The 25013-nt window shown below is 44.5% G+C and overlaps 1 protein-coding gene across 1 annotated transcript in view; it reads right to left on the bottom strand.

The window, feature by feature from the left end:
- Positions 1-3292: 3292 nt before the first annotated feature.
- Positions 3293-25013, bottom strand: part of TOX3 (TOX high mobility group box family member 3) — an 84541-nt gene continuing 62820 nt past the window's right edge. Inside the window, exons 3-7 of the mRNA XM_044427959.1 lie at positions 22727-22984; positions 12437-12706; positions 9125-9352; positions 7630-7710; positions 3293-5113 (exon numbers count right to left, since the gene is read on the bottom strand). Of these exons, the coding sequence (XP_044283894.1) occupies positions 4376-5113; positions 7630-7710; positions 9125-9352; positions 12437-12706; positions 22727-22984 (1575 nt within the window). The 3' untranslated portion in view covers positions 3293-4375. The remainder of the gene's footprint in view (positions 5114-7629; positions 7711-9124; positions 9353-12436; positions 12707-22726; positions 22985-25013) is intronic.

Genomic DNA, 25013 nt, shown 5'->3' on the forward strand with positions numbered 1-25013 from the left:
GGAGATGCGAGGTGCAGGGTTCCTTGGTGGAGCGCAACGTTATATGCCACGAGGTGCGGATTTCTATTTTGTCTTATTCCAGCTTGCAAGCCTTGAGAACAGCCGCCGTCGGAACAGCCTCCGCTCAGCCTCACACTCTTTCCGATTAGGATTCCGCTCAGGCTTCTCACTTGCTGTTTTTAATTTTCATTTTATCATAAGCAGTTTAAGATTGTTGCCAGTGGTAATTTGCAATTTTTATCAAGACCTCTTCATTATAGCTTCTGACAGGACAGATGCTGTAATTAATCATGCAAGACAACTGGGGATACTGGTCAAACTGCTCTCCTAGTGCAGGGGAAAGGGAGGGGGAGAGAGGGAGGGGGGGAGGGAAGACACTGTGATTACGACAGCCTCCGTGACTTCCTTCAGAACACAATGCGTACTGCATCCTGGTACGTTGGCTCCAAAGGAGCAGCCCATGAAGCAGGTAGAAAGGATTCGTTCTCATGTCATGCACTGCACGAAGCTGGGATGTTAAAATGAGCAGGCATGGTGGCGTCTATCGTCGTCTCCGCCGTGCCTTCATCCCTATCCATTGAGCTAGCAAGTTAAGTCACCCTTGCTAGGCTGCATAGGCATGGATCTCAATCTGGATGGGTGACCAAATGTAGCACTTGAGCAGGCGGTCGGATTTGATGGCTTTATAGCCCTCTTCCAACTCTGCTTCTTTCATGCTATTAACTCTGTTCTGTTACCATACAATCCAGATGTAAGCTAGATCAATTGCATGGATGGAAGTGGGCCACCACTGCCTTTTCATTCCCCAGCAGACCCTTCAAACCCCAGATATAACCACACAGAGTGCCTGGACACCCTGTGGAAGGGTGAGCTGTGACGTGCGAGTGGACAGAAGGGTGGCGAGATCCTCTGAGCAGAGCCTTCAACAAAGGCAGATCCTGGATCCAGAATGTTCCAGAATGCACACATCACTTGGAGTAAAGTCAATGAAATAAAGAGGCAATGTGTTTGTTGCCTTGGTTACAGGATCTGGCTGGGAATACAGGTCCAAGCTCCCACTCAACCAGGATGTTCATGGTCCAGTCACATATCTCAGTCTGGTGCTCTGCAGGTGTTTTTGACCTGTGCTTCCCAGCATTCCTGGCCACTGGCCATGTGGGCTAGGACTGAAGGAGGATGGAGTCCAACACATGGGTGGGGGGAAGGGTGCAGCAGAGGGTGGTAGGCTGGCTTGAACCACCTTACGTGGTGGCTGCAAAGAGAAACGTGTGTGGGAAACGTTTTGTCCAACTGCATGCCAAAATTGGCATAGCAACCCGATTCTCCCCTCATGTTGTCCTGGTCCATGTGAGATGCATAGGATTTGGGAAGCTGAGGGTTCTTCCTCCACATTCTCTCGCCCTCCCACCTTGCATTACTGCCCAGTTGAGTATCTCAGGGTGACCGAGAGACCTTGCCAGGGCCTAAAGTCACCAGAAGAGGTGCTCTTGGTCGTTCCACAAGGACCTGCAGGCTTTTGAGAGTCCATTTGAAGCAAAGTCTTCAATGTGTGGGCCTCCCCTACGTGAGACTCCCTGCCTCTGTCATTTGGGCAGGTGCTGTTTCCAGTACTGGCTGAAGACAATAAGGGAGGGTTAGACTACCCCTCCCTTCCTGACCAGCCATGTTTCTGTTGGCATCATCTGATGTTAACTATTTCAATTCTGCATTTGATTCTTTTTTCTTGCTTGCTATTGTACACCACTTGGGTATCTTATCAAATATAAAGTGGTATATAAATCCTATACATAAATAAATACTGGAAGAGTTAATCCACCTGGCCATCCTGAGCAGGATAATGTATGTACTGCCCACATGGCAACTGCAAACAACTCTCAAGGGATCTGAACATTGGAATTTGTTTGCACAGGACAGGATGGAGTTGGAATGCTCTTGCCATTCATGAAGACAGCAGGCTGCCTAATCATATTGACGGGGCTGATCAGGGCACTACAGAAACTTAGGAAGATGCATTAGACTGAACTGAGCTTTTGAACCATCCAGTGCAGGGTTGTCTACACTGGGGCTGCAGAACCTCAGGTCCAGGGACCAAATCAAGCCCTCCAGAGAAGGGAGACCATGTCCCCATCCCCTGGAACCACCAGCTTTACTTCAATCACTGATCATTCCACGGATTCCTGCAACAGGTTTCACATGAACATGTAGCACCTGGGTAACAGATGCCGTCAACACCCAGGTCCCTTGACCAGAGTCTTTCCTACTCTGGTAAAACGCATTTCTAATAAATTATAGTAATTCTTTATATAGCTGCATCCGTAGATACATTTTCATCCTTAGCATCTTTTGCCCACTCTTGTGGTGGAGTGTCTTTTTCTTTCTTGGTGAAGCATGATGAACACTAACTCCTCCTCCACCTAGACTCATTCCTTCTGAGTTGGAAGGCTTCCTGGAGGGGCAGTTGGTGCCCCATTAGTTCTCCTGCTCAATGGAAAGGACACTCCTTCCAGCTGGTGACGGAAGGAAACCCAAGAAGAACCGTGCTGCATCAGACCAGGGGCCCACCGAGTCCAGCCGCCGGTTCAGCCAGTGGACCACACGCTGTCTGCAGGAACCCAAGTATAGGACATGGGTGGAATCACGTCCTGTTGCTCATGTTCCTCAGCAACATAGAAACACTGCCTCTAATACTGGAGGAAGCGGATACCCCGCAGACTGGTACCCATGGACTGATGTATCCTTCTTGCAAATTGCCAGCGTAGCCCAACTACCTTGGTTTGACTTCTTAAATTTTGAAGGTTAATGTCTGGGGTTCTACATTCCACCTCTGGGATCCCAGAAGTGCTTTCCTCTTTCCAAGTTGCCAAGTGACTTGCATGCAAGATCAACATGTAAAGCTTGGACTGAAGGAGAACTGTTTAATGAATAACTTCTTTCATTCAATACCTCAATTTATGAAAAACTAGATGCCACTGTGTTCTTACCCTAAATTCACCAGATTCAGGGAGAATCTGCCACCTATACTAGTCTGTACTAGTGAGATAAGCCCTGAGCATGATGGGAAAAGTCATGGTTTGAGCAGGGACCCCATCCTAAACATTTAGGATTGGATGGTTACAGTCTTGCAAAGCATTCGGGATCTGGATTTTGTTTGTTTGTTTTGTATTTTTCTGAAATGTGTTTATTCTATAGCAAGATAAAAGCATTTGTTTTAGATAAGCAAAATACAAACAGAATTGCTGCTATCTTAACTCATAAAAAAGTATAAAACAGCATAAAAACACAATAAGCAATGTTGCAATTAAATCATTCATGTTACCAGTGTTTACATTAAAGCCTCATTTATGAAAACTTTACAACACATGATATGAAAAACTTACATCTTTTTAAAGAAAATATTTACACTGATTATTCAGATGTGGCAATCCTCTTAAATAGTCTACTGTTATTACAGCATTTTTTAAAAAACAAAAGAACAAAACCCTCATTTTTTTCCTTCTTACCTTTTTTTTGTAATAACAGATTTATTTAAGTGCATTTCCTTTTTTAAAAAATACAGTGTATTAAATCTGAAAGTTGTCACCCAAACACAATATAATATTCACATTTTTTAAAACTGGAATGAGCAGAACAGGGTAAGAATATATTTTAATACAAAGTAGTGTAGTATTTGGAGAAATTAAACTAAGGTGATAAGGTGGGATTGGACACTTAAGAACTTTCACTTCCATTTCCTCCCCTTCAGAAGACATTTTAAAAAGTTAAAAAAAAGGAGCTTTGGCAAAAGTCAATTTTTTTACAGTATTATTTTTTCTGTTTATGACAGAGAAAAACACCGCCAACTAGCCATGTCACACAAGTGTGATTGCATGAATTCCAATCAAAATTTTACAGGTAGTTACAACTGTGCTTTTAGGGCTTTTGTGAGTTCAAAGGAACAAAGGACAAAACCCCCAGGTGTTGGAGCGCACCTACTAATCTTGCAAGAATGGACAGTTTTGCTCTGAAACTGTGAAAAGGCCTTTTTTTTCTTTCATTCAGTCTTAATGCCCAGTCGTATCCGAGATTCTCTGATTCACATACTGTAGGTAAACCTCGAAATAAATTAAAAAAGGCATTACATGAAGACGCGGAGAAACAGAAAAGGAAAAGCACAGCCTTTTCTCCCTTCAAAGAAAAAGAAAACTGGAAAGAAACGGGGGAAGGGAGATGGCGAGTCAGCTAAGAGTATACACAGCTACATGGTAGTTCCTTATTGCCTATCTAATAGACAGTTTGGAGGCTCGCTCGGCCTGTTACGCATCCCTGCATAACGCCGCCGGCAGGGGCCGCTTCCCTCCGCTCCCCGCGTCCGGCGAAGCACCTTTGCCAAGCGCCTTCAGAAGATGCCGGCCTGCGGTAACGGCTGAGTCTGCGCCTGGGTTTGTATCTGGGGCTGGTGCTGGGGGGCGGTGGGCGGCGGGCTGGCGATGGCGGGGATGGGGGAGGTCATCTGGGAGGCCACGGGCGAATGCTGCTGCGGGGAGGGCTGTGGCGGATGCTGCATGTGCTGCAGCTGCTGCAGCTGCTGCAGCTGCATGTGCTGCAGCTGCTGCTGCATGTGCTGCTGCATGTGGTGCTGGAAATGCTGCTGCTGCATCTGCTGCTGGATCTGCTGGTGCATCTGCTGCTGCTGCTGCTGCTGGTGCATCTGCTGCTGCATCTGGTGCTGCTGCTGCTGGATCTGCTGGTGCATGTGCTGCTGCGGCGGCTGCGGCGGCGGGTGGTGCTGCAGGTGCTGCTGCAGGTGGCTCTGCAGGGCCGGGCTGCCCTGGGAGGCGGCCGGCGCGCCCGCCACGCTGCCGCCCACGGAGCTGAGGAGGGAGGGGGAAATGTTTGTGGGCATGCTGGGGGCGATGGTGACCGAGGCCACGATCTGGTTCATGGGCAGCCGCATGGCCAGGGGCTTGGGCGCGATGGCCCTGGGGAGCGACTGCTGCAGAGTCTGTGGCGAGCCGGCCACGGCCGCGTGCTGGGAGAGCTGGCTGTTCAGGAGGAGGGAGGAGGACAAGCTGGTCGACGCCAGCGTCTGCTGCACCGACCGGATCGTCTGGGCTTCCGCCGACTCTGCTGCGGCCTGTGGGGTGATGGGTTTACGGAGAACAGTGTTAACAGCAGACATTAGAGGATGGTTCCTCCAGTGATACTGACTCATTGCGTGTGTTATGCTCTGCACAACCTCCAAGCAACTCCCAGCAGCGCATGTGAGGGTTTCTCTGATTTCTCCACTACGGAAGGTCCAGATGGTGTGGGACCAACAGGACGGAAGCTCTCGCTAGCGTGTCATTCTCCATCACATGTATTCATTGCATGGGGACAGGAGTCTCATAGGCAGAAGTGCCTGATCCTGCCTAACCTTGCAAGCTAGGTGGGGTCAGTCTTGGTTAAGTATTTGGATGGGAGGCCTGAGTCCTGCATTGAGACTTGGACCTAAAGGCCCTTCTAGGCCTCTTCCAACTCTATGATTCTATTCTAAGGTTCTGCTGTGCGGTGATTTGAAGCTACACGTCTGTCTGTCTGTCTGTCTGTCTGTCTGTCTGTCTGTCTTTTCTATTGCCCATAGCTGAGGCTCTCTGCCAAGGTTCTCCTTATTTCCAAGCGAAATGCAACGCAAACTATCCAGTGCACCACTACCAACTCTTTCTGCATCTGTTTCAAATTTTTGTAGATACAAATTCCTCCAACGAAAGGGGCATTCCCAAGAGATTGTCCCTATAAGGGCTGCTTCCACTAAATAATGCAGTGTTTACAACCTCAGTGTCAGCCCACTGATATTAGAGCTTCCCGTAATATTCTCTATGATGCAGCAATGCTTTAGGCAAAGGCAGTTGCTTCTGCTTTGTCTCACTGTATACAGTTCATTATCCCTCTTTCTTCGATTGAACTGTAATCCTGACAGGTCTACTAATCTACCCGTGTCTTTTCCCAGAGCACAGTGAGATTTCCTTCACACCCACCCTGGGAGAAAAGGTTGTCACCTTCTCCATATCTGTTTCCACAAAGGCAAGGGCCCATTTAAAGGTTTCTGGTTTTCATATTTTTAACTTGTACATATTTGCATTACTTGCAAATATTTAATTGCATATGTTTGCAACCTTCTAAACTGCCTTGACTCCCACTACCAGGAATAGGCAAATAATAATAGCGGTAATAGTAATATAGGCAAATAATAATAATAGTAGTGGTAATAATATGAATGTATTTTGGTACGCTTTTTTAATCTTGGCATCGCTCTGCATTTTTTAAGTGGCAATACCCTTTCATGATGTGTTTTTATTTGTTTAGCTGCCTGGCCATTTTGTAGTCATGTTAAAAGCAACAACCGCTATCCGTGTGCGCGTGCAAGGGGTGGGTAACCTTACGGAGCCCTGGGCACCAATGAAGTTTGGCTACCAAAGGTGGCAGGTCAAGTGGTCTGGTAAAAGTCTTGGTATAAGGCAAAGGTCTCAGCCAGGGTGCATGAAGCAACTTCGTTCAAGCCACTGTTTCAGCACTAACAGAACCTATTTCATGACAAATCAACGGCTGGTAAGAAAACGTGTTAATTAGTTTGTCAATTAAAACAAAAAGGAGGGAGTTTTTGGGCATCTTAGGGAACATCAATAAGGCACCCATGAGCTTCTGTGGCCAACCCTTGATCCACAAAGCACAGGTTTTTCTAGGAAGACACCTTGTACTGGGTTAGACCATAAAGTCACTTAGCTCAGCATTGTCTGCTCTGGAAGACAGTAGCCTTCTAGGCCTCACTATCATAGAATCCTAAAAGAGCAGAGCTGGAAGGGCCCAACCCTCCCCCCTCCATTCAGTAAAGGCCTCCCAGTTAAACCATCCCGCTCAGAGGGCTATCCAGTTGCATCTGGGGTGCCTCTAGTGTGAGAGAACCCACCACCTCCCTGGGTCAAGGGTTCCGCTGTTGTCCTGCTCTAACAGTCAGGAAGTTTTTTCCTGTTATCCAGCCAGGATCTGACTTCCTGTAACTTGCTCCACAGCATTGCTCCTCCAAATGCCATTTGGCTTCCTGAAAAGCAAGAGTGGCGCCCCCAATCCAGATCAGGGGTGCAGCATACAGAGAGGGGAGGTTCAATCCTTCACCTCCCTTACTATTCTTCTCTCCACACAAAACCCCACCACCACCACATCCCAATTAGCGCCCGGCGGATGCCAATGGGTGCTTATTTTTATTGTTGCTTTTTAGCATGTGCCCAGAGGGTCTTTTCCCCCGTTAGAGATCGATGGACAAGCAGAGCATTGAACCTCTCCTTCCAGTGGACTGTGGTCCCAATCCAGATTGGATCCCTAAGCTACAAATTACCCTTACAGAGCTGCAGGCTGTACATTTAGTATAATGTGTAGTTCAGCACCCAAGTGAGGTGTTTTCATACCTTGCTCCCTAAGCCTTCTAAATGGAGATGCCAAGTTCTGTCATCCCGGTTTGATAGAACCTGGATGAATTTGCACACAAAAAGGCATTCTACCACTGTATTGTGGTGCATGATCGCAAATTGGGGGGGGGGATTTAAGTATATTGTTTAATATGGTGACAACATCTGCATTAAAAGCATTGTTCCTACAGAAGTCAGAATTTCTGCTTACCTTGGACACCAAACTTGCTCGGTAGGCAGCAAGTGCTTTAAGGTACTCCTTCTTAGCAGCTTCAGTTTTCCTTTTATATACCTGTTTTTTTAAACACATTCTGATGAATGCCTCCCTCAATGTATAATCTTCCCTTTGAAGAGGGGTGCTACAGTCACTTAAAATTAAGGAAGTCGAAAGGGACGATGTCCACAAGGACCTAGCAAAGAAATAGTTCCCAACCTCCCTGTCTCCCCATCTCCTCCCAACCCTTCTCTCCCAGAAAATCCTCATTTCGAGACTGGACTTGACCCAAACATTATATTGTGCAGACTGATCAATTGCTTTCTTAAATGTGTGTATCACCTGACTGGCTGAAGCCCTCATTAAAAACAGAAACCCAGAAAAAATAAAAACCAATCAAGATATTAAACAGTTAGAATAAGAAAATAGCTTAAAAACAGGAGAGAGTCAAAAGTGACGTGAATCACCAGAGTGATGGATTAAGGGACAAGAGCTTGCTGGAAGAGAAATGGCTGAATGTGTGAAGGTACAGAAATGGCTGTACCTTTCCCAGCAGGTACACCTGGGATCTAGACAGTGGCCGGCAAATCTCTCTAGGAAGGTGTTCCATGGATGTTTATGGACAGGATGTCAAAGGAGGCCCTTCTCCAGGCCTGGGTGTTGCAGACATGATACACTTCCAGGAAGAGGGGTTCCGAGACACTCTTTTCACTGTAGCCCACCCTAACCTTCACTGCTGTATGGAACAGGGATGGAAAGGACTCGGGGCATGGGAAAGCCACATGACCATTCCATCCACAACTGTGATGCTCTTGAAAATCTCCCTTTGCTTGATAGCTAAAGTTAGGAAGATCTTTCCATTGCACAAATAGTTTTGTTTTCTTCAAAGCATAATTGCCTTGTGGGTGTTTGGAGGGGCTGCAAAATGCGGGGAAGAAGACTGACCCTTTCCTCCGCCGCTGCAATCCACCTTGGAAATTGCTCCCGTCATGGCAATTAAAATGCAACGCCAATACCTAACCACTTCAGGCTACAAGGGAGGGCTAACATTATGGCCAATTCTCCATGCAAAGTTTCTTTCCCCGCACTATAGAATTTCTTCCTGTGAAGAATGAATACCTCTTTTAAAGGAGGCGCTTGTCCTCTACACTTTTGTGGAAGAGCTACTATGAAAACATTTTTGTAATAGAAAAATCCCGCAGCCCAACTCACTGGGACACATTCCTAGTCATTCGAGAGCACTCTCAATCAATGCAGTGAGCTGTGGACGCAGCCCTAATAACACCATGAGAAGCTGAGTTTGGAAGGAGCTTCTCAGCTGGGATGAGAGACTGCATTTGCGGCGCTCCCATCCATGCTGCATTTCTAATTAATGAAGTCAGAAGCATCAGCCCACTGGTGTTTAATTAGGTGGACTGTAATCTTTGGCATCCTTCCATTTGTTGCATCATCACCTCTGCCTCCCCAAAACTCCAAAGGGCCCCTTGGTTACCTGCTTCTGCTCTTCTCCTAAGCTATCCCACATGGATGCTACGATTTTTGACACCTCTCCAAAGGTTGCATTGGGGTTCTGCCCTTTAATTGCTGCTTGCGTGTCCCTAAAGAAAAGGGCATATGCTGACACCGGCTTTTGTGGTTCATTGGGGTCTTTCTTTTTCTTCTTCTTTGGAGTCTTGGGCTTCTTGCCAGAATCGGGAGCCGCTCTTTTTTCTCCTGCAGTCTAATAAAAATCATCAGCAACAAGATCAGAGCCTTAAATTTGGAACAGGTCATTATATAATTGACTAGATACACATGAGGCTGTTTGCACTCTGTGTTAAAACCAACGACTATATTTACCAAGAATTCCAAGATAAAGCAAGAAAACATGGAGAAAGGACTTCAAAAATTAAATATTTGATGACTACAACATAATAATTCTAGTAGCCTAAAGACAGAAAATATACTTCTGATCGTAAGGACTGGAGACTTTCATTTTAATGTTTTGAAAGTTGGAAACTTTACTTGGAATGGCATCCATGAGAGAGGCCATGTTATTTGCATAAGTGCATGGCTAGGTCTTTTTATTTATTTTATTTTACATCTCATCCAACTACTAGCATCTCTGGATGCTAGTATTGTTTTGCAATAAAAGTGTTTATTTTCATTGATGCATACTGTAATTTTTGTCTGACATTCCCTTTTGTATGTATGTATATTGCAAATTTTGTCTTTTTGCTCCAACGATGGGCCACAATAACCAGATTTCTGTTTGTCTTAGGATCTTGGGGGGATTCGGGACAAATCAAAGGAAGTGCATCTTCACACAGTACATGAACGGAGGGGTCTAGCTCTGCGTGACCTGGGAGGGCATGCCAAGAACAGGTGCCTGTCTCGTTCCCATTATCAAAGGCCAAGCACAAATCTAGGAGTCCTCCTGGAGTCTGTATTAACTGGGAAAGCCCAGGTGGCAGCTGAGTCCAAGAGTGTGTTTGACCAACTTAGGCAGAGATGCCAACTGTATCTGTGGGGGATGGACCTTTCCACAGCTCCCCACATGCTGGTGGCCTCCACTGTGCTAGGAATGGATTGCAAGGGGGCTGTCTCGAAAGATGCAACTGGAATTTCAACTGCTGACGAGTGCAGCTGCCCAGGCACTGGTGGGAATGAGGGGAGCTGACCATATCAGGCCCATGCATCACCAGTGGCACTGGTTATCGGTTGGTTCCGAGCCTAAACGGTTTGGATCAAGGTTCACAGTGGACTGTCCTAACCACGATCAGCTTGCCCTCCCTTTCAGACCAGCAAGAGAGCGGTCCTTTGCATCTGCCTACCTTTGAGGGCAATTTTATTGGTGACTACATGAGAAGACTTTTCTGCAGCGGCCTCTCCAATGTTTGGAGTAACCTGCCACTGGGAGTGTGCCAGATTTCAGGCTTTCAGGATGGCCCTGAGAGATTCATACTTCACTCTTATGTTTTAGCACTATGTTGCAACTGCAGTTGTGTACAGTAGGTAGATGTTGTTTTGTTTTCTGCTGGCATGTGATGTATTTTCGGATGTTTGCTGCTGCTGTTTTTATAACCGTATGGGTTTTTATTATGCACATTTTATTGCCATGCTGTTTTTCCTGTTTTTATTACGCCTTGGGTTTTATTGGGTTATTTTATTGCTCTGTGCCATCTTGAGAGAACTCGGAAAGACAGGCAAGATATACTTAAACAAATAAATAGACAACTTGGAATGACCTCAAAAGAATGAACGAGGGACACTGACAGATTATCTGATTATTAAAAGAGTGGCATATTTGTTCATAACCAACTTGATCTGCCCTGATCCATATACCTATTACCCGCAACAGGATCCATTAGGTTCCATTCCTGATTAGTGCTTCTTGTAGTAGGGTGCCCATGTATTCTCTTTTCTAGAGAGTGACCCTTTGCTCTGAAGGTCTTCTCCATCAACAGGCCTGTCCAGTCCAAATCCAATTGTAAAATAACAGGTGCACCTACCCAAAGAGCTTTGGCTATTGGAAGGTACAGAAATGTAGTACATGAATTAGTGAACCATCTTACAGAAGAGCTGGGCCTTGGAGATGCCAATCAACAGCCTCCGGACAGTAGGCAGAAGGCAATTCATACATCACCTGCTCACAGTCATCTGAACTATGTTGAGATAGACAGTTTCCTTGCTGAAGTTATAATCATACTGACAACGCCATTTCTCTCTCTCTAAATTCGCAGTGAAAGATTTTGTGCAGATTGGTGCCCTCCTTTGTCTTCTTAGTTTGGTGATGCCTTCTCTCCTCCTTGGTGAGCCATAACAGGATTTCCTGTCCCAAGGCTCCAAGCAGGATTCACTGGTATATAAGATGAGCTACAGCAATGGGATACCCCATCAGAAAGCAGAAGGAAGCAAGTCATTCCCATCATTGCAGCCTTTTCCGTTGTTGTTGTCAGAAGGCTTACTATGGCTTTGTTCCCTCTTCCAGGTCACAGAACAATTAATAGAGTCATTCTTCAATCACTACTGAGCCTCAGTGAATCTCTCTGCAGCTGCCTTCCATAGCCGGTAGGCAGAATTCTGGTGGAACGGGCATTTGATGGATCCACAAGATTAATTTCAGGCCTTTCACATGTGCAACTCCCATGGTTTTGATCAAGAATTTTGCATATCTAACCTTTGCAACCTATCCCTCTATTTAGCTTTCTATAAGCTGCTCCTATGCTTAGACTTAAGGCAAAGAACTGCGGAGTGTTCTGAAAAAGCAAGAGCAACTCTGCCATGCCCAAAGTGCATGCATGCGCACACGGACACACAGATATAGATTACAGCCTCCAAACACCTGCTAGTTGTTTATATCTCCGGAAGAGATTGCCATTGTTCAGAGATATTTCTCCATTTGCTATTTTGTCTTCGCATGCCCATTTAATCCCAGATGAAAATGAATTTGAGAGCATACTCAAGACTTTCACGACAAGGTAAAGGTCACTTTTTCTATCTAGACAAATATATCTTTTAAAAAAAGAATAAAAATAAAACACAACAGCAAGGGACGTTAAAATGTCAGAAGTGTTGCAAGCAGATACGGCAAACAGAATTATGGCCTCTATAAAATATGACAGTTGTCATAAAGAAACTTATGCTAGTAACGTCCTTCTTTTTAAAAAGTCACAGAATGGCAGCAATGTATCTTGATGATTAGCTAATATCATGCAACTAAAGATGGTCCTTCTTAGTCATGCTCCTTCTTGGTAAAAAAGCCACACCAACACCTATGGGAACAGAAAGCATCTTCTTTTGTTTAGTACACACTGCGGCTTACCCGATTTGTGTCCTCTGCATCCTCTTCATTTATAGAACTGGATGGCGAAGGCGTTGCCGATTTGCTTGCAGGAGGCGAAGGTGAAGTGTGGGGCAAGCTGGTACCCCCTAAATTCAGCCCCAGTTGAGCACTCAGCTGGGATTGGTTAATAGTGGTCAGCTGGTTGGGAGGCATAATTCCGGAACGAGTGGCGTCCGTCATGTGGACAATAGATCTCATAATCAAAGAGTGGTCCTGCCGATACTGAGGCACATCTGTATGACTGTGATCCTGGAAAACATAGAGGGGGAAAGGTACTACTGAGGGACTCAGGTGCTTGAGACAGTCAACACTGCAGCCCTACGGAGAATGAGGGTGAACAGGCACAAGGATGATAAAGTTCTGAGGTGGCAAGAGGGGAAGCACCATGGCAGGTTGGTGCAGGCTGAAGATGCCAGGAGATGGCAGGAGGACAGTCCAAGAGCAAGTCCTGCAAACAGACACGACAAAATCCCCATCCTTTTTCTGCTGCATGTGTCAACCTAGCCATAGGCTCTTGTAGATGTCAATCAGTGGAAGACAAGGGAAAAACAAGTTTCTACAATGCATGTGGTTGAGAAGGTCCAAAAGAACACACAGACTGCTTTGGTTCCTGAACACCATCTTAGGATTGCTCTGCCAGGGTAATCAACCTCAGGATTTGCTAGGCTGCCTCTTCTTTTCAGGACAGCTTTTATGCAAACTCGTCTGTTGTTCACTATAAGGGAATTCTAATCTGTGCCGTTACTGGCAGAACATCTGAGGTCATTCAGAATATTATTGGGTTTTATTTCAAGGGGAAGGCATTACTTTCCACACGTTAAGTCAGCTCTCTTTGCTCAGTAGAATTGTGAATGCAACACAAAGGAACAAACCAAAGAATGAGAGCATTCAAGTGATGCCGAAGCCTATTTTTTGGTGGTTTCTTATCTATAAAAGTCTGCTTTTAACTCTTACATAAAAAGCTCCCCCCATCCTTATAGTTCTTATCCAAATAAAGCAAAATATAAAGACCCAAATTAATGAATGTTTCACTTTAAGTCTTGTCATTTAGGTTCAGTCTGAGGTTTTTATTGAAGCTAAATTCTCCTGAATTAAAAATACCCCAAATCCAATTTCCTAGGCAAGCCTAAGAATTCGTAAGGATTCCATCTTTCCAGACAGTTGCCCATTAGTGCTTTCTCCACCAACACCCCGTAGTCATTATTTCCCTTTCTGAAGAATGACCTGATAATGGTATTCTCTGACTTGAACAGGTGCCCATGTGCCTGTCTCAGAGGACACACCGGCTCAGCCCCGGAACGTCCAACGTATTGTCAAATTCTCCTCCATCAGCATGTCATGTTCTTATGATGTGTTTATTTGATAGCGCACCCTGTGGAATTCCCCCTTTTAACCTTGCAACACCTTTTTAAGGCAAGTTAGGTGAGAGCTGTCGACTTGGCCACATTGCTCAGTGCACTTCATGGTTATGGATGGAACTAGATACTGCAGCGTATCTTCTCCTTTCCTACCAGGGCAACCAATAAACAGAAATGTACAGAATACAAAATGTAGACCATTGTTCTACCCAGCTCAGCTAACTGGTAGTCCTTCTACAGGAATTCAGAACAAGACATGCCAGAAAAGCACCACTGCCCCTCTTCCATACAAAATCTATGTTGTAACATGGAACCTTATATTTAATGCCTTGATATTTTTGGGGATTCCTTAGCCCTGCTCCCCTTAATTGGCTCATGCCTGTGCTTCAGTTGCTTCTTAGAATTTCAAAATATAAGTTTTCCAGCTCTCCGCTAGAACATAGTGCATAAATAAGTGCTTTTTTTTAAGGAAAGGATTTGAAATTTGGTTTAGCAAATCACTGAAGTGTGACTACTCTGGAAGAACCGCTCTCCTACTTTAGAAGATCCCTGGAAATGGCGTCTGCTCAGGAAATGTGTGTTTGGAAGCAATCAAGTACACTAAAAAGGCAAGGGGCAGGTATTACATAGGTGCCAAAATAACATGCATTATAAGGTGGCCGTATGTCCTCTTATATGGTTCCACTTGGGACAGCAAACTGGAATCAGCAAGACAATCCAAGTTGTCTGTCCTGTGAGGAGATTGACTGCATTTCCACTTCAATTGTAACTTCTAAATTTGCATTTGTGCGATACAAATCAGCATGTGCAAACATCTGCCCCTTGTTCCCTCATTCGCTGCAAGCAATTTCTTGGGCACCAGCCTTTAGTGAGGCAAAGACTTGCCTGAAATGCAGCCCTCTTGCTTGCACTGGGCATCTTCCTTGCGCTCAGCTCCAGCGAGGAAGCCGAGATCAAGCACACGGATGCTCAGGAATGCTATGCAAAGCCCAGAAGCCACACCTGCAGGAGCAAATCCCTGCTTACACAGTGGGTGGGCGGCAGGAGCAGATGTGCAAGCTGGACTCACAAGTAATACTCGCACTGCGGCACCTGCTACCTGATGGATACTTGCACAAATGCTTGGCACCGGGCAGAGTTAGGGGAGTAAGGAAGTAGGCAGGGGAAGGTGAGGAAGGAGCAAAGACGGAGGAAATGCAACAGATTCTCACCCCTCAGGCATCCCGACCAACCTTTGCACATTTCTCGAACAGATTGGGCTGGCTTTCCAGAGCTTCCTTTGTTGCTGGGCGTGAACGGTAAACAAGCAATTGCCTGCTTTCCTGCACCTGCTCGGCAGATGGAGGAGTGGGAGTCCACTGTTCAGCTGGAGTACCAGGCAAAAAGTGATGGAGAAAGACAGCAGACATGCATGAACCCGGAGCTAAGAAAGAAAATGCTCCCTTGAACTCGGTGCAGGCATCTCAGGCTGTTCTCAGCATTCTGAGATTGTTTTAACTCTCATGTGGCCCTGCGGAAAGAACCAGCAATTGTTTTTCCTCGACCCTTTCAAGTCCAGCTCTGAGTGGGGCAAACCAATATTTGGCCCTGAATAAAACTGCCTCCAAGGCGCTCACCTCTCCAAATGTCAGCATGATATTTTGGGAATGGCTCGCTGTGTGTGCCTATCTAAGGGTCAAGGCATTTCCCTCCCCTCTTTCTTCTTAAGCCACACAATACTGGAGATTGAAATTGCTGCATAATACATCAGTGGCAGAACTGAGAGTAACCCCAGGAATGGCTGGATCCACTGGAATTGCTTGCTGATCTCCCCAACTCGTATTTCACTGCTTTCTTTCGTGGGCTTCCTGGCTGAAATTACTATCCAGCTCAGGCTCCCCACACCATTCCTCTAGACCGATCCTGCTGATGATGCATCCCTGAAGGACTACTTTTCAGAGCCAAAGCAATTTAGGTACACACTGTCCACACCATCTAGCCAAGGTCCAAACATCTGGGCAGATGCCAGTCTTTAGGATTCACCCTCTGGAGCTGAACAAGACACACTGTGCTGCTTCCCAAGACTCGACTGATACCTTCAAAGCTTTGGGGGTTTCCTGTGATGAGCACCCTTGTTTCAACCCTGGAGCAATGCCAGGAACTATTCCTCTTGATAACGAGTGGCAGCCAACACGGCATGTAAAAGCACCAGCATTGTGCACCTCTTGCATTAAGAGGCGGTGCGAGAATGAGGATGCTAAGCTCTGATGTATCTCTACATGGGGATGATGGCAGTTGTAGTCCACCACATCAGCAAGGCATCAGGCTGGGGAAGTCTCGTGGGCAAAAGACAGCTGCGGCAAATGGGTTTTCTTTACATCGTGTGCTAAATGTCCAATCAAAACCTTCTTGAGTTATTTGGTGTGGCAGTCAAGTTTGATGGCTCACCGTGTTGATGAGATTTCTGCAGGTATTGCCAACTGCTTCTTCAGAATACCCCAATCTTTCTTCTAGGTCTCGTGTTTTACTTTGTGTTTGCAGGCCTTTGCCTATATTTGCAATATATTCAACATCACAGTGGACAGAGGCACTGTGTGACTTCTGCATTCAGTGTTTCTCCCACCAAAGAGCCAATGTTCAGAAAAGGGCTTGGAGAAAGTCAATCATGATTAAACAATACAAGACTTTTTAAAAGCATTGAGATTATGAGAATAAAGAGGTGGTTTGAGATAGGTTTAATCTGAAAACTGGCTGGTTTTTTCTGGCACCAAAATGAAGAAAGCCGGGATGGTCAGCTTAGTCACAGGAAAGACCAGTCCAAGCCTGGAGGGAGTTGATGGTTGGGGAAGACAGACACTCTCAAAAATTTAATTCAGTTTTTGAAGTTTGTACATCACATCTACCCATAAGAAGAGCCCGGGTTGGCCGAAAGCTTGGCGAAGAAATCAAAGAAAATGATAGAAAGGATTCAAATGAATAAAGCTACCCCTCGTATGGCTCAGGTTAGGGTTCAGAGTGCAATATTATGCATGTTGTGACTGAAGATGGGTCCTGCAATGTACGTAGAAATTCCCATGCTGGCTGGAGGTTGCTGGGCATTGTAAGACTTTTTCTGCCCAACAGAACTCTTGTTGCGCTCCATCCTGCCTGGAGGATGGTGCTAAAGGACCTTGGCGCTTCTGGTCTTAATTGATTGGTGTCAGAGGATAAAGACTTAATAAGGGCATTGCAGGTGAGAAACCACCATCCTTGTAAATGAACACATGATTGCATTCAGTAATTAGTTGGGTTCCCCCTCACTTAACGATGACAATCAGCATGTTCATAACAACAACAAGCCTTCTTTTAATAAAGAGTTCCAGACACTAAACACATTAATGAACCATGAAATAACTGTTTTATTTGTGATATATTAAACAACATTGCTGTAATGTTGTAATCTCAACCTCGCTCTTTCCCCACACCCATATCAAGATTGTAAAGTGGATATTAAAAATAAATAGTGGAAGTTTCTTTCTAAAAGAAAATTAGATGCATAAAGGAGACACACAATTTCTGCAGGAAGATAACCTGAAACCATGCCACTTTTGAAATAACCTATTGCTAATTTTCAATTCATTTCTTTGCTGAAAGATTAAAATAGTAACTTCGAAGACATATCTAGATTGAGACTGCTATTTTTAACTAAAGTTTTAAAGTGTCGATTCATTTGTTTATATCTTTGCAAAGCAAAAAAAAAATATTTGTAAGTCACTGATATGAGCCATTAAAAATATTATTAAATATCAGCAACACCAGCCCCAATCGCTTATTTAAGGTAAGTAGCATGTCCCTTTGATGTTGGCCAATTTGATCAACAAACCGGCCAAGATTCAAAGGTCCATGGAACTGTAAATTCAAGGGCTCTTCAGCATAGCAGTCTCTTTGGGCCCAGTGTAGATTAAAAGAGCAGAAGGCACAATTCATAAAATGCAATTAAAATCTAGGAAAATTAAACAAGTATTTGTCTGGTCGAAACCCAAGGCGGTGCCATGTGAGATTCCTTAGGAAATCATTCCCAGGGGTATCACAGATCAAAGCCCTCTGTCTGGTTACCCTGATGGGGGAAGAGCGTCAGAAAGTAGCTACTATAACCATACATCTTGATAATGGGAGCACGAGTCCTTAATATTCCATAGGAGACAGTCAGTCCAAGTGGGAAGTGGGTGGGCAGAACTAGATTATGGCAGCACATGACCCCAGTTATTTATTCCTTCCAAAAGAATGAAATCCCATGTAAACAAAGTTTTGTACCCAAGCCAAATGCTACTAAATTTTAAAAATGTGATCAGTGTCTCATTTTTATGTAGGGAAAACTTTATGCACACACAGTGTGAGGATGATGTGCATACTGTTAACTCTATTTTTGTAAAAACTGGATGTAATCTTTTTTTTTAAATAAAAGAGAATAGGAGAAGGGGGATAGGGACAGAGAGAAAATAAATGCAGGCTGAAAAGAGGCAATTATTTTACCGTCTGTTTCTTAGATATCAGAAAAGGAATTTCGGAATTCATCAAAGCTAACCTTCTGTTATGTACAACAGGCTAAGCTGAAAAGAATGTTAACAAGTTCAATTTTCATTCAATCAGCAACACTGCTCCTTGAAATGTTTCATTGCAGGAAAGAAATAAAAAATAATCTATATGGTAATTATTAGGATGAATCCCCCAGTAACTTTCAGCAACATAAAAGGTCAGTTCTATTCAAGATATTTTATCAGTCCCTTGCACATACTCCTGTCCTGTCATTTTAAATCTGAACAGCATTTTATTTTCCCATTTACAGCTACCTGCAGAATTAAGTACTTAAGCCAAATAAGAAAAAAAAAGAGAGGGAGAAGAAAATGTTGAACGCTGGCAAAGGCTATAATAGCATGGAGATAAATCGTTCAACTGCTCTTTCACAAGCCTCTGGGGCTGCCGATTTTTCTTCTCCCGGTGCACGGTGGGTATTCAAAACTTGTTCAACATGATTTCATTTCATTTCAGGCAGTGCCTGAGAAAACTAAATTACAGAATCAATCATACAGAAGGTCAGAGTGAGACTTCATTACAAGTATTGCATGCTTGCATGAATATCTTTCATTTATGACTGACCCAATATGTCACAATAGCTGTCTAGTAAAAATAATCCACTTTCTGAAATTGATGTACTACTGATGTCAGTGCTACTCACCAGGAAGGGAAGATTACAGAGAGATGTTTAAAGGGGGGGAAAGAATAAAAAGACAGAACCCTACGGAGCACAAGTAGCAGCTCTATAGAATTGCCATCCTTTGTAGATTAAAATAATTTCTCAGGTGATCATCTAAACAGTCAACTGTGATTTAGTCTGTAATGACTTTTGACGGCATATGGCAATTGATTTCCATCTATTTATGTGCAGGCGTGTGTGCGTGTGTGTGTATGCACACATATAGATATATTCCACATCATGCCAAGTCCCAGGTGTTTTTCTGAACTCCACGAGAAACCATTCGTTCTTTCCTCTAGTGATTCATTTATGAATGTTGATTTTTTTGGTATTTGCATATTGTTAAAATGCAAATGCTAATCATACTGTGTGGGTTTTATCTCCCTCCCTCCCTCCCTCTCTCCCTCCCTCTCTCTCTCTTTCTTTTGCTGTGCTTCTCAATATGGTGGTGGTGGGGAGAATTCCAGTGTAACAGCATGCATTTAAACTAAGATGAATGTGCTTTTGTTTCTTGTCAATAATAATGAAACTAATCAGCAATATGACAAATTGTCACTCTCGCTACAAACAAAAGCGATAACAGGCTGGGTAGGGAATCCAAGCTAATAGATCACAAGATACTTTTTTAAAACTAGTAGAAAAATATATTAATCCATCAACACAGTCATTTTTAATAACTGCTAGCCCACATTCACACTGGTGATAAAACAGTTTGCTTGCACTTAAAATGGATTGTAGGATATAGCAATCCGAAGTCAGTAATGGAATGTAAAGCAATATTTATTATTCTGGTGGCCTTCCTGCAGCAAATCTCAGAGAAGCCTGCAAAGGTACTGTTATGTAGCTAGCCAACTCCGTGCCCTGAGGGGAGCGTACAAGAACCTTGACATAACCTATTTTTACTGTGCCTCTGGCGATTTTGCATTCAAGTATATAGGTGAACATGTCAGGTGGTAGTCAGACTAAAGTCAGAGACACAGTGTATTAATCATTGCTCTTGCCCAACACATTTCATTTCTTCTCTGTTTGTGCTTGAAAATTTCATGGCATTTTTTCAAGGTGAAGTTCTACTGGACATTTCAACAGGGTCAATCTATAAATCCAATTAAAACAGCAATCATTTGCAGTGAAGCTGTCTAACACAATTGTGTTTCCAAAAGTGGTCATGATTTTACATGGCAGCTGGAGGAGGAGGAGGAGGAGGAGGAAGAGACAGAGACAGAGATGGAGAAGGAGACAACAACGACACTTCTATTACTGTCATGGCTTCTTTCCGAATAATATACTGCTTCCCTCTTTAAATGAGTAGCACCTGTCTCTCAGTACTGATTAGCAACTTGCCAACAAAGATGCAATAAAATATGACAAGCTCGACGCTGATGCATGCAGGCATTGTTCTGCGAGTGTAGACGAATATCATAATTATTTTATGGTCCCTTATTTAGTTTTTTCAGATACAGTAAGCCCAATTGACCATGAAATGAAATTTCATAGTTAAAATGCCTCTTTTACGTGCTTCTTTATTGCTATAATATATTTTTATGGCTCTGAGGAAAGGTAATTCGTGAAATATACAATGTAAAGATGAATTCTATTATTAATAAATATTTATCAGTTTAATAAATTGCACATTTTCAATAAATAATGGCAGACATTTATCACCACATCTTTGGCATGTAAATTAGATATTTGGAATAGAACAATTTGGAGAAGAAACAGTACTTGATGGAGAATTGGGGGGATGCTTTTGCATCACCCACCACTTCCCATTGCTCCTCCACCAACCCCTTCCCAGAATATGAAGGCTACAGACTTCTCTTTCATGTTGCTTGCTTGCAGTGATCTGGGGGCACAGGGGGACAGAAGAGTAGCATACACTCTTCTATCCTATAGAAAAAAACATTAACAGGTTATGTGGGATTGCCCTTAACGTAGATCAGGGAGCTTCAGTCACTGTAGACCCCTACAACCAGGGAGAGGCAATAGAGCAGTTTATGGCCAGCACTGTTTATGGGCAGGTTGTCCTCTACAACCTTCTCAGACCACCCTGTTCCCTCTGGGCTTAGCAGTAGCTGCAGGAGACTGGATTTTCCAGGAATAAGAGATGGATATGATTATCCCTGCTGTGAGTATTTTGAGGTATTTTCTGGTCCTGAATGAGATCCATTCATTTTCAGAAGACCTGGACCTGGTGGAGAGGAGCACTAACGGAACTGGTTTGTTGGACTCCATCAGCAGACCCAGCTGCATTGCTGGACTCTTCTTGGGGGTGTGGCTCTGGGGCTTGCCATGAGACATTTAGACATTTCATTCATGTGCACGATTAATTTCCAATGTTAAATAAATAAAGTTAGCCAGTTCTTTGCTGCAGCAATGCTGTCCTGTTAAGCTATAAAGCAGGTGTTATCTCTGCAAATAAAAATGACTTCACAGAACCAAATTCACAATTTCTGTGCTTCTCCAAGTGAGTGAACCCTACTGCAAGCTGTGTAGCTAAAACATCTGAATCCTTCCAGTATGGAATCCACATGTGAATCATTTGGTAAATATTCACCTTGTGGTGGGAAAAAGGCAGTTTATGAGAATCTGAATTATGTGAATCATGAATTATGTCAATTCATGATGCCCCACAGAAGCTGAGGTCTCACAAAAGGCCGATTTAGATTAGCAAAGCCTGTAATGTCAGGTTGAACCAACTGACGTGAACTCCACTGGCTGGCCAAAAAGGAATAAGAACACCTCCTGGCTCTTGTGGTATCTCTAAGTTCCTTCCCTGAGCACCATTTTCAGCAGCTTAACTTTCAAAGCAAACCAAAACTTGGTTTCTAGAAACAACTCATTATAAGCCATGGTATGTTCACCTGCTGATAGATACCAGCTTCCATTTTGCTCTTCCTTCGCCACAAGCTCATGGTTTTAAATTCATAATCTATGGGATTATGACAAGCCTGGTAGACCTGTCCTTGCATCTCAACCCCCCCCCCCCCCATCTCTCCGATCTCTTCATCCCATTCTGGTCTGATAGAACTCAACCTGAATTCTGACTAATTTTCAAGGCTCTGTGGGGTGGTTTAGCCTGCATGTTATATATAAGGAACATATAGAATAGAATAATCAGATTCCTTAATGCTCTGAACAGGTTCTTCTTTTGTGAAGTGAAGATCTTAGGGCTCTGACAGTTGTACTCACAATGGAATAAGTGATCAGCGTAGCCACTCAACAGTTCAATAATGACAATCATCATGGAGACTGTGAGCAGAATCAGTGTGCTCTTCTGATGCCAAACATGGGCCTCAATTCCTTTCCACTGACTAAGTGGCCTAGGGGTGGATCAGGTTTGTGCTGCGCTGATGCAAATGGGCATCCGGCCCTTATATCCTGCAACAGAAACTTCAACCCCCTTGCAATGCAGCACAGAGAGTCAGGAGACCCTGCCCATGGAGGGGTGGGGGGCTGTGGTGTGTGCAGGGAGGAAGATCCCCAAAGCTGGGTTAGGGTTGGGGTTATGGTTAAGGGCACAAATAATGATATAGCATTGGATAGAAGCAGCATTGCAACGTTCCATTTGGTGGTTTTCTTCTGTTTGCTGGACGGTCATTCCACACACACACACTCATTTAGCTCAGTTCACAGACTTATGGTTCTACATCACAAAAAGAAACAGTTTGGCAGTCAAGAGACAGAAGGAAGAACTCCTACCATACGTAATCCGTTGCTTTGGATGACACTGTCTTGCTCTACAAGGTTTCGCGATATCGTAATGGAAGGAAGATCCAAGCTCTGTGGTGGAAACTGCGGGGTGAACTCATTTCCTTGTGCAGCCAGCTGATCATTGAGGCTCTGGAAAGGCAGGAGTATGTCTGCCATCCCCAGGTTGGTGGGGTCCAGTTCAGGGGGGGGAGTAATTGGCGGGATCTCAAACTCTTCGTCTCCAAGACTTGGCGTATGGAACGTTTGCTAAAAGAGAAAAATAAATGGCAACATCTTCACTGCAGAGGAACATTACGAAACATCGCAGTCTGCACAACGGAAGGGTCTCATTTATAACCCGTACAATTTAGCTCACAAGCCAATATTTTTGTTCTGTTTTTGTAAGACGCAAGTGTAGCAAGATTCACATATGCCCAACTTTATAGATCCTTCAGATTAAAGATTTAAGTCTCATTATCATATGGCTTTAATGGTGTACCAGTATTAACTGTTTTTTAATGCACACTTAATTAGTAACATCTGTCTTTGTTGTTGGAATGAACATCAGCTACATTGGGTTGCAGTTTTTGGACTTTTTTTTGCTGTATAACAAATTGCCAGTTTATTGATATGTTAGTAAAATAGCACAAAGAGCTCACACATTATTCTGGTGCTTCAATAAAATGTGGAGAATTTTGGTAGAACACACACAACATTAATCTGACAGTGAATACTTCAAACTCTTTTACAATCCATAAATATGAAATAGTAGAATCCTGTTTCCAGTTGCCTTCTAGTCCCCTGAAGGAGTATAATGCACTCTTTGCTACCAAGGTGGTTGTTTGGGACCCAGGTATCTATGGAGAGGAGCCGTGTACAGACCAAGGTGCTTTGTTTCGTCATTTTTTATTTGACGCGAAGTGTCTGTGAGTGAATGAAAGGGTTGTGCTGGAAGACACACACCACTCAGTGCGAGAGACCTTTCCTTCTCACTCTCCTCAGGTTTTTCAAATGCACATTTAAAGGTAATGTTTATTCAAGATCAAGCAATGCTGAAGTGCTGTCCTTATTTAGCTGAAAGGTCCCATTGATGCTTATGCACCTACCGAGGGAGGAAACTTGGCTGTCTCTTCTTCCCCGCCAAACAAGGTGCAAGGACCCCAACTTCTTGGGACCTGCAGTGAGACTTTTTCTGAATTCAACATGGAAGGACACTTTACTGAACATTCAAAAGCGATAAGCAAAGGACAGGCCTCCTTTGGTTTCCTGAACTCATGAACCTGAAGTAGGAGCCACTGGCTAGCTGGGCCCTCTTCACCACTGGCTGGCTGCTCCCCATTGCTTGTGCATCCTGGGCCATTGCCAAGGGGGTGCACGTGAGCAGGCGTAGGGTTCCCCCATGTTGACCCGATCGCCATTCCGGGACTAGCTCGTAAGGAGGCACGGGACACAGGAGCATCCACACTTGCGTGGGCAGGGCCTCAGAATGCAGGAAGGAAGGGAGCCAGAAAGTGCAAGGCTGCTCTCACATGGCCCATGCTGGGGGGAGATCCTTTGAATGCCCCTTGTGCACATGCGGCCTGGGATAATCCCTCTAACTGCCCCCCGGAACAAAAGGGCATCTTCCTTGTATCGGAGAGCCAAGTAATGGCCTGTTGTGTTTGCATCCTACCCGTGGTTCTCCTAGAGGCTGCTGGTTGGAACAGACTACCGGACCAGGCAGGCCTCTTGGTCTGATTCAGTGTGGCTGGGGCTGATGGGAATTGGAGTTCAACAGCATCTGAAGAGTCAGCGGTTCCCCAGCTCTGAAGCATGGGAACTCAAAGGTGCCTCCTAGAAAGTACGTATGCCTAAGATCAGGCAGCACATGGCTTCCTACATCAGCTGTTAGAACAGGGTGATGCTTGCTGATTGATTGATTCTACACTGCCCAGTAGCTGAAGTTCTCTGATCAGTTCACAGCAGGGTTCACAGAGTGTTTCAGGGACACCCTGTCTCTGCTCCTCCTCTTCACCACTGCAACCTATTTCTTCGCCTGTCTCTCACTCTGGTCCAGACAAGGACGCTGGAGAGATGCTCTTTCTTCTCTTTCAGAAGATGCTCTTTCTTCCTGCCTTTGCTTGACAGACCAAGAACCAAACAAGTGGCAGCCCTGGTGGGGAAGAGGAGGAACAGCAACAGCTGGGACGAAAGCTTCCCGGCATGTGTGTGTGTGGGGGGGTGGGGGGCTTCTCAAGTGTGTCCTGCCCAAGAGCCCGCAAAATCCACACCATGAGGCTCCAGACTGATTGCAACA

The sequence above is a fragment of the Varanus komodoensis genome, unplaced genomic scaffold, assembly GCF_004798865.1.
Source record: "Varanus komodoensis strain SLA01 unplaced genomic scaffold, ASM479886v1 scaffold19, whole genome shotgun sequence".
In the NCBI taxonomy this organism is placed as follows: Eukaryota; Metazoa; Chordata; class Lepidosauria; order Squamata; family Varanidae; genus Varanus; species Varanus komodoensis.